This window comes from Scyliorhinus torazame, chromosome 7 (assembly GCF_047496885.1).
Source record: "Scyliorhinus torazame isolate Kashiwa2021f chromosome 7, sScyTor2.1, whole genome shotgun sequence".
In the NCBI taxonomy this organism is placed as follows: domain Eukaryota; kingdom Metazoa; phylum Chordata; class Chondrichthyes; order Carcharhiniformes; family Scyliorhinidae; genus Scyliorhinus; species Scyliorhinus torazame.
This window is the reverse complement of record NC_092713.1, coordinates 125,126,556-125,139,518: the sequence shown is the minus strand read 5'-3', so window position 1 is coordinate 125,139,518 and position 12,963 is coordinate 125,126,556. Positions and strand designations below refer to the sequence as shown.

The following is a 12,963-nucleotide window of genomic DNA, read 5'->3' as shown; positions in this document are numbered from 1 at the left end:
GGAGGGGGGGAGAAAAGGGGGGGAGAAAATGCCAGAAGGGAGCCAAAGCAGAGGGAGAAGGGGCACAAAAAGCAGACGGGCAATGTGCGAGCCCGTCCAGACGAGCTAATCAGCGTACGAAGTGGCAGAACGGAAGATTCGCCGCAATAAAAAGAAGTGGGCAGACAGGAGCATTTTCCCCCTGGGCCGGGGGGAATTGGAACTGGAAGGCAGCATTTGCTGAGGCGTTGAGGGAACATCAGCAGGAAAGCAAGGCAGAGGCTAAGGCAGACATCGAGGCCGCAGTGCAGGCAGCAATGGCCAAGGCCCTGACGGAGGTGCAGCACGCCCTGGGCAGAGCAGAGGAGAAACTGGAAGCCCAAGAGGCGACCATTAAGGAGCTGGAGAAAGCCGCGACCGGATCACGGCCCTGGAGAAGGAGATGGCGAGACTGGGCACAACACAGGGGAGCCTGAAGGGCAGAGTGGACGATCAGGAAAATCGCTCGAGAAGGCAAAATGTCAGGATAGTGGGCCTACCAGAGGGGATCGAGGGTAGAAACCCCACTGCATACGTGGCCGAGGTGCTGGGCAACTTAGTGGGGAGGAAAACGTTCCCAACCCCCCAGAAATGGACAGAGCACACCGGTCACTGTGCCCGAAGCCCAAGGCAGGGGACCACCCGAGAGCAGTTATAGCTAAACTGCACCGGTACCAAGATAGGGAAACAATCCTGCGCTGGGCCAGGAAAAACAGAACCTGCAAATGGGAAGGACACTTCATTAGAATTTACGAGGACATTGGGGCAGACTGAGCCAGGGGACAGTTTGTCGAGGAACACGGGCTGGAAAACCAGCAGCTAGGGTAGAAATAAGGGGCCCCTGGTAAGGGGCAACAACACGCCGACGTGGGAGGGGGGTAAGGCAACGCCAACAACGCCAGGCCCCCCCACCCCCGCCACGGCGAGCGCACCCTGAACAAAAAGGAAACCACTGCCCGAGGGACTGCTTCAGGTGGGAGACCAGGCCCCAGCACGAGGGAACGAGAGTAGCGGAGAAGGGAGAGCAAGCAAGAGGAGTGCAGGGTAGGATGGGGGAAGAGCGGGCAGAAAACCACAGAGGCCCGAGAAGCGAGACAGCAACTCCCGAGAGGGGGGCCACCGCACTAGCAGGAAAGCTAACACCGGGGGCATGCAATAAAGCAGGGCCGCAGCACACCCCCAACAGGGGGGAAGGCACCATGCAGGGGTTGGGGGGGACCACTTAACAGAGGCGGGAGAGCAAAGGGGGATAGGAACAGGGGAAAGAGGGACAAAGGAGGGGTATACGGGAGACGGGGGGGGAGGGGGGGAGGGGGAGGGAGAGTCTGGGGGGGGGGGAAGACATGGAGGGAGAGACCGGGGTGGGGGGGAGGAGGGGGGCACAGGGTAGGAGGGACAAACAAGACTAGGAAAGGAATAGCAATAGGGCTGCAAAGTGCCACCACCAAGGACGAAACAAGGAATCGCTGCAAGCCCCCACTCAGTACAATCTCTGGGCGAAGGGAGACCCCAGAGTGCAGGGGACCACCCGCGTGGTGGGCACACAGTGGGCGGCCATGTCGGGTACCCCCTGGACAAAGGGAAACCCCGGAGCACAGGGACCCGACCGCATGGAAAGAGCAGTGACAGCGGCCATCCTGGACGGCCCCCTAACAAAGGGAAACCCCGGAGGGCAGGGCGCGTCCACCAGGTAAGTATGGTTAATCCCACTGGAGCGAGGGGACAGAAGCCCCCACCAAGATATTCACCTGGAACGTAAGGGGACTCAACGGCCCCGTGAAAAGATCCCGAGTCCTCACCCACCTAAGAAATATGAGGGCCGACATAGTCTTCCTCCAAGAGACACACCTGAGAGAGCAGTACCGATTGCGGGTAAGAAAGGGCTGGATGGGACAAACCTACCATTCCTGCTATGGGACAAGGGCCAGGTGGGTTGCAATACTGATCAGCAAGAGGACGATGTTTAGGGCAACAAAGACTGTTACGGACCCAGGGGGACGGTACGTCATGGTCAGCGGGGCCCTGGATGGGGCACCGGTAGTACTAGTTAACGTGTACGCACCCAACTGGGACGACACGAGCTTCATCAAGAAGACCATGGCAGAAATCCCTGACACAGCAACGCACCGACTAATCATGGTTGGCGGGGGGGGAGGGGACTTCAACTGTGTCCAGGATCCAACGACAGACAGATCAAACCCCAAAACGGGGACAACCTCAAGCATGGCAAGGGAACTCAGTCACTTTATGGAACAGATTGGAGCGATGGACCCCTGGAGGTTCACCCACCCAGGGGAGGAGGAGTTCTCCTTCTTCTTCCCTGTACACAACGTATACACCAGAATTGACTTCTTTGTGGTGGAGAAAACAGTGCTTCCGGGGCTAGACAAAGTGGAATACTCCGCAATTGTGATATCAGACCACGCTCCACATTACATGGACGTGAGGCTGGAGACGGGCAGGGCCCAACGCCCCACATGGAGGTTGGACATTGTCCTACTAGCTGACAAGGCTTTCAACGAAAAGATATCGCGGGCCATAGCAGAGTACACGGAGAACAACCAAAACAGGGAGGTCTCACCCTCCACGTTCTGGTAAGCGCTAAAGGCCATACTAAGAGGGGAAATCATCGCTTTCAGAGCGCGAAGAGATAGGGAGGAAAGGGCGGCTAGGCAGCAGCTGGTCGACTCCATACTGGAGATAGACCGCAAATACTCCGAGGCCCTGATCATAGAGCTCCTGGCGGAGAGGAAAGAGCTACAAAGGAACTTTGATCTGCTCTCCACCAGGAAAGCAGTGCACCAACTCCGCCATGCACGTGGGACCCTATACGAACACGAAGACAAAGCCAGCCGCCTGTTGGCACACCAGCTGAGAAAGCAGGCAACCACCAGAGAAATTGCACAAATCAGGGATACCAGAGGCACATTAGAAACAGAACCAGAAAAGATCAACAAACCTTCAAGGCCTTCTGCCAAGGGCTGTACACCTCAGAGCCCCCAATGGGGGAGTCCGGGATGAAACGGTTCCTTGATGGACTGGACATTCGAGTCGTGGGAGAGTGCAGAAAACGGGGCCTGGAGGCACCACTAGCACTGGGAGAGATCATGGACAGCATTAGCTCCATGCAGGCGGGATAGGCGCCGGGACCAGACGGGTTCCTGGTGGACTTCTACAAAACATTTGCGACAGCACTGGCCCCGCACCTGCGGGAGATGTTCACAGACTTGCTAGCTAGGGGCACACTGCCATCCACGCTAGCACAGGCCTCAATCTCGCTGATACCTAAGAAAGACAAAGACTCAACAGAATGTGGGTCATACAGACTCATCTCACTGCTGAACGTAGATGCCAAAATACTGGCCAAAATCCTAGCCAAAAGGCTAGAAGACTGTGTACCAGAGGTGGTCGCAGAGGACCTGACGGGCTTTGTCAAAGGTAGACAGCTTACCTCGAACATCAGGTGCCTGCTGAACGTGATAATGACCCCCTCCGGGGCGAGAACACCAGAGGTGATCATCTCCCTAGACACAGAAAAGGCCTTCGACAGAGTCGAATGGAAATACCTCGGGTACTGGAGCGGTTCGGGCTTGGAACAGGGTTCACCTCCTGGGTAAAGCTCCGATACAACGCTCCCATGGCGAGCATACGGACCAACAACACCAACTCCCGATACTTCCAGCTGCACAGGGGCACCAGACAAGGATGCCCACTGTCCCCGCTGCTGTTCGCTCTAGCGAGTGAACCACTAGCAATCGCGCTCAGAGCAACAAAATGCTGGAGGGGGATCCGAAGGGGCGGCAGAGAGCACAGAGTCTCACTCTGTGCAGATGAACTGCTCCTCTACATTTCACTCTACACTCCAGCAGCCCTCCGATCCTGGAACCAACTACGGCAGCAATTTGGCCAAAATGTCGGACAAAGCTCCCATCTGCAACAACCATAGGTTCACACCAGCACTGACTGACGCCACCTTCAAAAGGTGGGGGCAGAACGGAGGGACACTGACAGTCAGGAACCTATACATAGACGGCAGGATCGCAACACTGGACGAACTGACAGAGAAATTCCAGCTAGCCAGGGGGAACGAGCTAAGGTATCGACAATTCAAAAACTTCCTACGAAAGGAGACAAGGACGTACCCACAACCGCCACGACAGACATCACTGGAAGAGTTACTGGACGCAAGCATACTAGATAAAGGAAATTAGCGACATGTATGACCGACTGGTAGAGAGGGCCGACACCCTCCTGGACGCAACAAGAAAGAAATGGGAGGAGGACCTGGGGATTGAAATAGGGTGGGGACTCTGGAGCGAAACACTGTGCAGGGTCAACACCACCTCCACGTGCGCAAGGCTCAGCCTGACGCAGCTAAAAGTGGCACATAGAGCCCACTTAACAAGAACCGTATGAGTAGGTTCTTCTCGGAGGTGGAGGATAGATGCGAACGGTGCCAAGGAGGCCCGGCCAACCACGCCCACATGTTCTGGTCTTGCCCCAGACTTGCAGGGTACTGGACAGCCATCTTTGAGGCAATGTCCAAAGTGGTGGGGATGAGGGTGGAGCCATGCCTGAAAGTGGCGGTCTTTGGGGTTTCCGACCAGCCAGATCTATTCCTGGGGAGGAGGGCGGACGCGCTTGCCTTTGTCTCCCTGATCGCCCGCTGTAGAATCCTGTTCGGCTGGCGGTCAGCAGCACCACCCAAAGCTGCAGACTGGCTGTCCGACCTCTTGGAATCTCTCCAAATGGAGAAAATCAAATTCGCCATCCGAGGGTCAGACGACGGCTTCAACAGAATGTGGGAGCCATTCACCCAATTGCTCCGGGACCTGTTTGTGGCCAACGAACAAGCAGAAGAATAGTCAGGGTAGCCAAGAATCAGAAGAAAGTAGCCAAAGCATGAGAGGGAGAGATAGACCGGAAGAGGGGGTGGAACAGCTAAACCTAAGAGGAAAGAAAGGCGAACCACAGGAGGGGGGGAGGGAGGGGGGAGAGGGGAGAGGGAAGGGACAGGGAAGAGAGGAGAACCAGGGAGGTGGGGGGAGGCAGGGAAATGACAGCCCGAAGGAGGGCACGGGATACGATAACAAACTTGGCATCTCCAGGAACAGAGAACAAGGAGAATACAGGCGAAAGACTGGAGGAACGGCTGGAGCGGAGGTGAGCGCGAGAATACAACGGCAGCGAGATCCATCCGGGAGAAGCAAGTGACAACACCAACACCAAACCCATTCGAGTATTGCCCACTGTAATTGTTTCTCCCGCACCCAAATGTATATTTACCTCCCCAGTCTCCACCCCCCTCCCTCCACCTCCACAAACAGTCGCCTATTTATGTGTTGTAAATAATTTTGCCAGTTGTACAGAGTTGCTGCTGTTGAGCTGGTGCACAATACCCTACCAGTTATTCTATTTTATTTTTTATTATTACTTTTTTTTGCTATGTTTGGGTGTGCCCTTCTCTCTCTCTCTCTATATATATATTTCTTATTCTGTGTACATAACGGTAAATGTACTTTGTTCAAAAACCCAATAAAAACATTTATTAAAACAAAAAAGATTACACAGTGCTATGTGGTGTCCATTATTGCAACAGTACTTTTTAAAAATGAAAATCACCATTTTAAATGAGGCTTCAACTATTTGATTGTTTGATGGCCATTATGAGTAGAAATCAGCAGAAGTTATTTGAATTTTGCCATCTTTCTTATTTGTATTAAAACATTGAATGCTTCGGCTTTATAGAATTACTCATGGGCAGGGCTTTTACATTTTTTCAAGAGGCAGGAAACTACTTGGCTCACAACTCCAATCTATGATTTTTTTTTGTGCCTACCTTGAAGCTTCTAGAGGAGCCCAATACACCAATTTTCTGTGTAGGTGAAATGAGAAAAATACTCTAGCTGTGAATTCCATTACATTGGTAGAATAAGGCCAGTCAGAATGCCTCCTGTATGTGTAAATCTTTATGATCACATGAGAGAAGTCTTCCAGTTTTCTAACTTCTCGATTTATGAAATTTTCCGGCATCACATCATTAAAAATATTATGGCTCATCAAAACGCTCAGCAGGAGTGCAAGTCCATAAGTTTTCTGTAAGAATTTAAAATCAGAGTTCAGTGCATTGAATCAACAGTGAAATTAATTCTAGGTCTGCACTCAAAAAAGGTACAACTTGCATTCAAATTCAATCTCAATGACAAGAATCAGCATTGTGAATAAGGTATTGGGAAATCCAGATGTGCTTCGAGCTTTAATCCATCAAATATTAGGGTCATACCAAATTAAACTATTTTCAATTAATTAATAACAGTTACTTTGAAGTGGTTGAATATAAAAAGGCTGTTATACATTTGGATTTATACTTTTTTAGTGGTGCATTAAATTGCTAAAACGTTGCTGTATTTATGTAACATCTAAAAATAATTACAATTATGGTAAATACAAAATATCTAGCCTCCCATTATTTGTATCTTTTGGGTACACTGCTCTGTAGCCGCCTTGTGATGATACTTAGTGCATCTCAAGTTGCAGATGTTAATTTTAACCATAAACTGCTAATCCTTATATAGGATTATATTAAATATTGCTATTCGCTTTATTTATTTTTGTATTTCTCTGAATCTTTGTCCTGTGCATTTTTAAAAAAATCTGAATCCTATTCTAGCTGCAACAGTAATGTCAATTTTTATGTATTAAAAATCTTTTCATTTTGCTCTGTATATTGTATGGAATACAACATGTTTCTGAAAGGAAGGCTGTTTCATATCCTTACCCTCCTGACATCAAACAAACCTCTGATATGTAAATGCAGCCTTGGGAAGAATAGATGCAAAGCCTCATTTTGGATGGATGCCAAAACTTTGTTACTTAGAATTATATTTGAAACATGAGCAGAGCAGCTGACCAGCAATTTGTGGACAAGTTGAAAACATCTGGAAGGAAAATCTTGACTGGACTATTATGGTCTGGTATACCTCTTCTCAAAAGAAAAGAGAAAAGAAATTTGGAAAGTTTTCAGCATTCTGCAGATACTAATGTTTAAATATATTAATCACAGATGAACCATTTGTTGTGTTAAAGTAATATTTAGACAGTGCCACTGTGGCTCCCCCTGAGTTTACAGCATAAGTAAACACTGTTTAACTCTTACTGACATTTATTACACTTTAGTAGAAGACCAGATGTCTAATTCTTAAGGTTTTCTCGCTCATCATTGAGATTTATTACATTTTTTGTGAAATGAAATGCCATATTCCTTTAAATAAAACCAGGTGGTTCGACATTTCCCATGCAGATTGTGCTTTTGCTTCAGAAAAAAATACTCCATAATGAAAACAAAACAGGTTTTTGCATTTGTCGACAATGGGATCATTATTACTTGATTTATTGTCTCTTCAATTTAATGTTTTCATTATACCCCAATACCACCTGCTTTAAGATGCAGGAGTCTGCTGACAGATTGACTCACATGGTGTCTGACACAATTTTGGTCCTTGTAACTGTGCAGTATGGCAATGAAGATTCCAAAACAAATGCAAATATTCAGGAGGAGGATAGGAAGTACTGAGTAGGGTGCCCCAATCATTGGAGCTGGAGCAAACTGGGAGCAGGGGTGTGCCCCAGGTGATGGTTTTGAAGGGAGACCCGGGGGCAGAGGGTACAGCACCCAAGGCATTGATGTTGAAATTACGACTGTTTCTCATTTATATTCGCATAAATTGGAGAATATTGTAGCTAACACTAACTTGGAGAAATACAAGAGTCAAAGAATGGAGCCCAGAAATTGAATAGACTGTTCAGACTTGCTGTTTAGGTTCATACATGCCTAATGGCCAGCTGCCTGGTGGATGGTACACTCTTGTGGTGGTTTATTTTGGAGGGGAGATAAAGGTATAATTAGCATGTGAAGATGTGGGGGTAAGCGAAGGCCAAGTATGCTTACAGGAAGGAAAGGGGAAAAAAAAACAATGAATGCAGTTATTTATCTGCTAAACCAAACTTCCTAACTCAAATCTTTTTCTATATGCATTTTGTTGACACTCCCCCAAAAAAGAAACAAAACTAAAGGAGAACATAGAACATACAGTGCAGAAGGAGGCCATTCGGCCCATTGAGTCTGCACCAGCCCACTTAAGCCCTCACTTCCAAGGGCAATTTATCATGGCCAATCCACCTAACCTGCATGTCTTTGGACTGTGGGAGGAAACCGGAGCACCCGGAGGAAACCCACGCAGACACGGGGAGAACATGCAGATTGGTTAAACATGCTATTTTTTCCCACTTCGAACAATACATGGAACGTTTAGCTTCCATCATTGGTGCCGTTGTGAAATATAGTGTACCATCTTTGTATATGAAATACTTGCTCTCACAGGTTTTCATTTTTACTCGTGTTTCTGATACTTAGTTGTGATTGGCTTGATCCTTCACATGGCTAACTCCAGCTCTGTTTCTCTGTGTTGAGTTGTGTCTCCACCTCCACAAGGCTTGCGAGAGTAATCTTTTTTCTTGAATTGAACCTGCACTGAAATGGTCATAACTGCACTTGGGGATATTAATGAAAGATGCCACATAAGTGTAAGGATTGTGCATTGATGCATTGTGGTTCTGTTACTAGATTATTGTCTTAACAATATTGGAGCAGGACACCTGCCTCAAGCCTGTTCCGCCATTCAATTAGGCCATGGCTGACCTATAACCTAACTCCATATACTCATCTTTGCCTCATATTCGCTGATACCATTGGCTAACAGACACAACCTATGAATTTTGGTTTTAAAATTAACAATTCACCAAGCTTCAGTCGCCATTTTGAGAAGAGTTCCAAGCTTTTATAACACTTGCCATGAAGTGTTTCCTAATTTGAAGGTAGGTTTTGGACATTGTTATGACCTTGGCAGAGACTGAAAACGTTTACATTATTTTTTGGTGTGGAAAACCTAGGTTTTTACGAAAAGAATGAAGCCGCAAGGTTCATGGTTTAAAAGAAAATAATTTTGCCACTCAAAAATCAATGAACATGAATACTAATAACTATACTCTGTCTTAACTAGCTGGTTAAGTTAAACATATTAACAGTACAATGAATGCAGTTATTTATCCGCTAAATCTAACTTCCTAACTCTAAGCTTTTTCTATATGCATTTTGTTGACACCCAAAAAAACTGGTGTCAGATACTTATCTGAAATTGGAAAATTAACTACTTGGTCCAAGTACTGTTTCAAAGATTCATATAAGGGCTGAGATTCCTTGGGCCTTTCACTTCTGGCCAAGCTTTTATTCAAATCTCACTAAACCATCCCAAGGTTGTCGATTTCTCCATTCAACACAGTTGTCGCTAGCTTAAGTGTAGCCATCTGGGGTCAGAGCTCTCCTGGTTCTCATGTTCCTTAACACTGGAGACTTACATCTATGAACACATACTCTCTCTTCTCAGCTTGGCAATCCCAAAAGTCTAACTCACTGTTAGTACAGAATTCTGCTGGAAATAAGTGTTCTCTGCTCAGCAGCCAGAAGGAAAAGTGAGCCTTTTAGCAAACACAAGGGGAGCAAATCAACGGAGGCATTGGTGGAGTACAGAAAGTGCCGGATGGAGTTTAAGAAAGCATTTAGGAGAGCAACCTTTTGAGCATGTGACCGGGTGTGTAGAGGAGGACAGTGGTCTTGATACAGTTTACATGGCTTTCAGCAAAGCCTTTGACAAGGCTTTATAGACCTTTGGGAGGCCTAGAAAGAAGGTAAATTCACAAGGAATAGAGGGTAACTTGAGAAGGTGGATTCAAAATTGGCTTACACAGGATGATGACAGGTGACTGGAAGCCAGTGTCCAGTGGTGTCAAACAGGGATCTGTGCTGGGTCCCCGAATGCTTTATATAAATGACATAGATGACTATGTGGGGGGTAGGATCAGTAAGTTTGCGAAGGCACAAAGATTGGCATGGGTGATTAACAGTGAGGTTGAATGTCTTGGGTTACAGGAAGATGGATGGGATGGTCAAATCGGCAGAAAGGTGGGGGATGGAATTTAACCCTCGAAAGTGTGAAGTGATGCACTTTGGAACGGGTAATGTGACGAAGTAATAAATGAATGGCATGACACTGGGAAGTTCCAAGGAGCAAAGCGATCTTGCCATGTTTGTCCATAGATCTCTGAAGGCAGAAGGACAGGTTAATAGGCTGATGAAAAAGGCATATGGGACACTTGCCTTTATTGATCGAGGCATAGATTACAAAAGCAGGGAGGCCATGTTGGAGTTGTATAGAACTTTTATGATGACACAGCTGGAGAACTGTGTGCAATACTTATCGCCACATAGGAAGGATGAGATTGCACTGGAGGGGGTGCAGAGACGATTCACCAGGATGTTTCCTGGGATGGACCATTTAAGGTATGAAGAGAGGTTGGAAAGGCTTGGGTTGTTTTCGCTGTAGCAGAGAAGATTAGGGACGATCTGATCAAGGTGTAAAAGATTATGAGGGGCATGGGCAGGGTGGACAGGGAGCAGCTATTCCCCTTAGTTGAAGGGTCAGTTACAAAGGGACACTGGTTCAAGGTCGGGGCGGGAGGTTTCGGGAGGATTTGAGGATAAACCTTTTTTTACCCAGAGGGTGGTGGCGTTCTGGAGTGCACTGTTGGGAGGGTGGTAGAGGGGGGTTGCCTCACATCTTTTTAAAAGGTTCCTGGATGAGCACTTGGCACATCATAACATTCATGGTGAATGGCCAAGTGTTGGAAAATGGGACTAGGTAGGCAGGTCAGGTGTTTTTCATGCCACGGGTGCAGACTCAATGGGTCGAAGGGCCTCTTCTGGATTATTCTGGGATTGTTCCAAATGAAAACCTTGCTCAAGACCAGAGCCGCACACTCAATCTTGTCACCCCTATAACTTGGTGTTTTTCTATTGTTTACCTCCTGAGTTACTTGGTCACTTGACCATAAACTGGAAAACAGGTGCTTTACTAAAATCATCTCTGTAAAATAAAAAAGGTTCTTAAAGGTACTCATGCCCCAACATAATGGGCTATAACGTCCGAGCTCCGCAACATAACGGCAGAACACGAAAAAGGTGCATTGGGGATATCTCTCTTCTCCCACCCCCCCCCTCGAGGTTCCTAGGTAGGGTTTGCACAGTAATTGCCTGGAAGTGCAAACTTCCTTTGGGCAATTGCCCTGCCCTGGCAACCATCCAAAGTATGATATAAATCGTGAACTTCAAATGGTTTAAACCGACTGTGTTGCATCAATAATTACCCAGAGGAAAGTTAAAAGGATTAACTATTTTAACTATTGCACAGACCCACATCAACCCTCCCCCACCTTACACCTGACTATGCCGTCCATAGGGACTCCCCACCCCCATGGGATTTCGGGATTTTCCTCCCCTGCCCAAAGTTATCCCATCCTCACACACTCCCATGTACCCTGCCCTCCTCCCCAACTCTTTGTTCACAACGTGGACAAGTTATCTTGAAATTAAGAAAAATAAAACTGATTTAGATATATCCCTGTCGAAGTTGATGGGAAAGTTCAGAAGCAAATAACAGGACAAAATTTTAAGGGATTTGGATGGTTTATGATGTTGGACTGACGAGATATTGATTGCAATGGATTAAATATGAAATGGTGAGATGAAGGGGGAGCAATTAATCGAAATATCAGTTGATTTGAATTTAAATATAGAGTATAAAATAGTAGACAAATCTGAATTAAATACGTTTTGCTAGGAGAACTTACCATGAAAGTATGAGACAACAGTAAATTAGCTAACCTGATCTTTGGCTGTATGACCAGAAGGAAGATCGCAGTTTCCAGCAAGTGGTAATGAGCTTGGGTTACAATTGTATTCACCCGATGATAGAATTTTTCAAATTTTGAATTATGTTAGATGTGGAGAGGGACAGACTATCATGGGGTTCTGCTTGATTTTCTTTCGTATTCGTGATTTTATTATTGAATGGTTTATTTTTTGGAGATTTCATTGGTGGTTATTAAATTCTTGCTTGGATACATAGTGCATGGTTTTTGGGAAGAATAAGCATCATGAGACAAATTACATTTTTGTATTCCATGCTTGGTTATGCATGCTTTGGGCTTGCTTGTTATTTAAACCAACCTTGAAAACTCAAAATAAACCAGGTACATACTTAAGGACAATAGTTGCCTTTTTGCTTTCATTGACACTGAATATCCAGAACAGAGTTTAGGTTGGAAAACAAAGTAAGTTATTAGTATTTCAGCAGTTGTCCTTTTATAACATCCATTTGTATATTTATACATTAATCAAAATCTGTATGAGAATTAAAATCCTGTTATGTTGTGTTTGTAAATCTGTTATTTATTTGCTTTCAGAATTCCAGTTTAGTTTCAAATTAAAAATGTTATAGATTTTAATCTTATAACCTAGTACTAATTTGGATTCATAGTGACATCCAATATTTTCACAGCATTTTAAGAAACAGAAACGGCTGATTCCAGAAAGAACAATATGGAAGTATTTTGTTCAACTTTGCAGTGCCTTGGAACACATGCATTCTCGGCGTGTCATGCATAGAGGTAACATTATTACAGAATAACCATCCCCTATTAGAAAACAAAATATTCCGTGTGTGTTGTCATTTTCTGAATGGGTTTGTTTGAAAGCCATATATCAGAATCAATTCTGCTTAAGTAAACAGACTTGATGTAGTACATAGGATAAGATACCAAAATGTTTAATCAACTATGATAAGTAAGACAGAGTTAGGGACCAAGGCCAGGTCGAGTAGAAAGGAAACAAGTTGAAGTTTTATACAGTAAAGAGGGATTCTTTTTAAAACATTAATTCATTTTAAATCATCCACTTATTACAGGACATTTGGAGCACCATTGTGTTGCTTGTGTTAAGTCAGAATATGAGCCTCGAATTCTCTGCAATGGTGATATTGTTGAGTAACGCAG

General features: G+C 45.9%; 2 protein-coding genes across 12 annotated transcripts in view; one reads left to right on the top strand and one right to left on the bottom strand.

Moving 5' to 3' along the window:
* The window catches only part of nek7 (NIMA-related kinase 7), a 353,502-nt gene that overhangs the window by 254,636 nt on the left and 85,903 nt on the right, over positions 1-12,963 (top strand). For all 9 annotated transcript variants that reach the window (XM_072511457.1, XM_072511456.1, XM_072511450.1 and 6 more), the window contains one exon: positions 12,471-12,579. In XM_072511457.1, the coding sequence (XP_072367558.1) occupies positions 12,471-12,579 (109 nt within the window). The remainder of the gene's footprint in view (positions 1-12,470; positions 12,580-12,963) is intronic.
* LOC140426546 (uncharacterized) overlaps positions 1-12,963 on the bottom strand; it is a 205,907-nt gene that overhangs the window by 110,157 nt on the left and 82,787 nt on the right. For all 3 annotated transcript variants that reach the window (XM_072511459.1, XM_072511461.1, XM_072511460.1), the window contains exon 2: positions 5,858-6,114. In XM_072511459.1, coding sequence (XP_072367560.1) covers positions 5,858-6,114 — 257 coding nt within the window. The remainder of the gene's footprint in view (positions 1-5,857; positions 6,115-12,963) is intronic.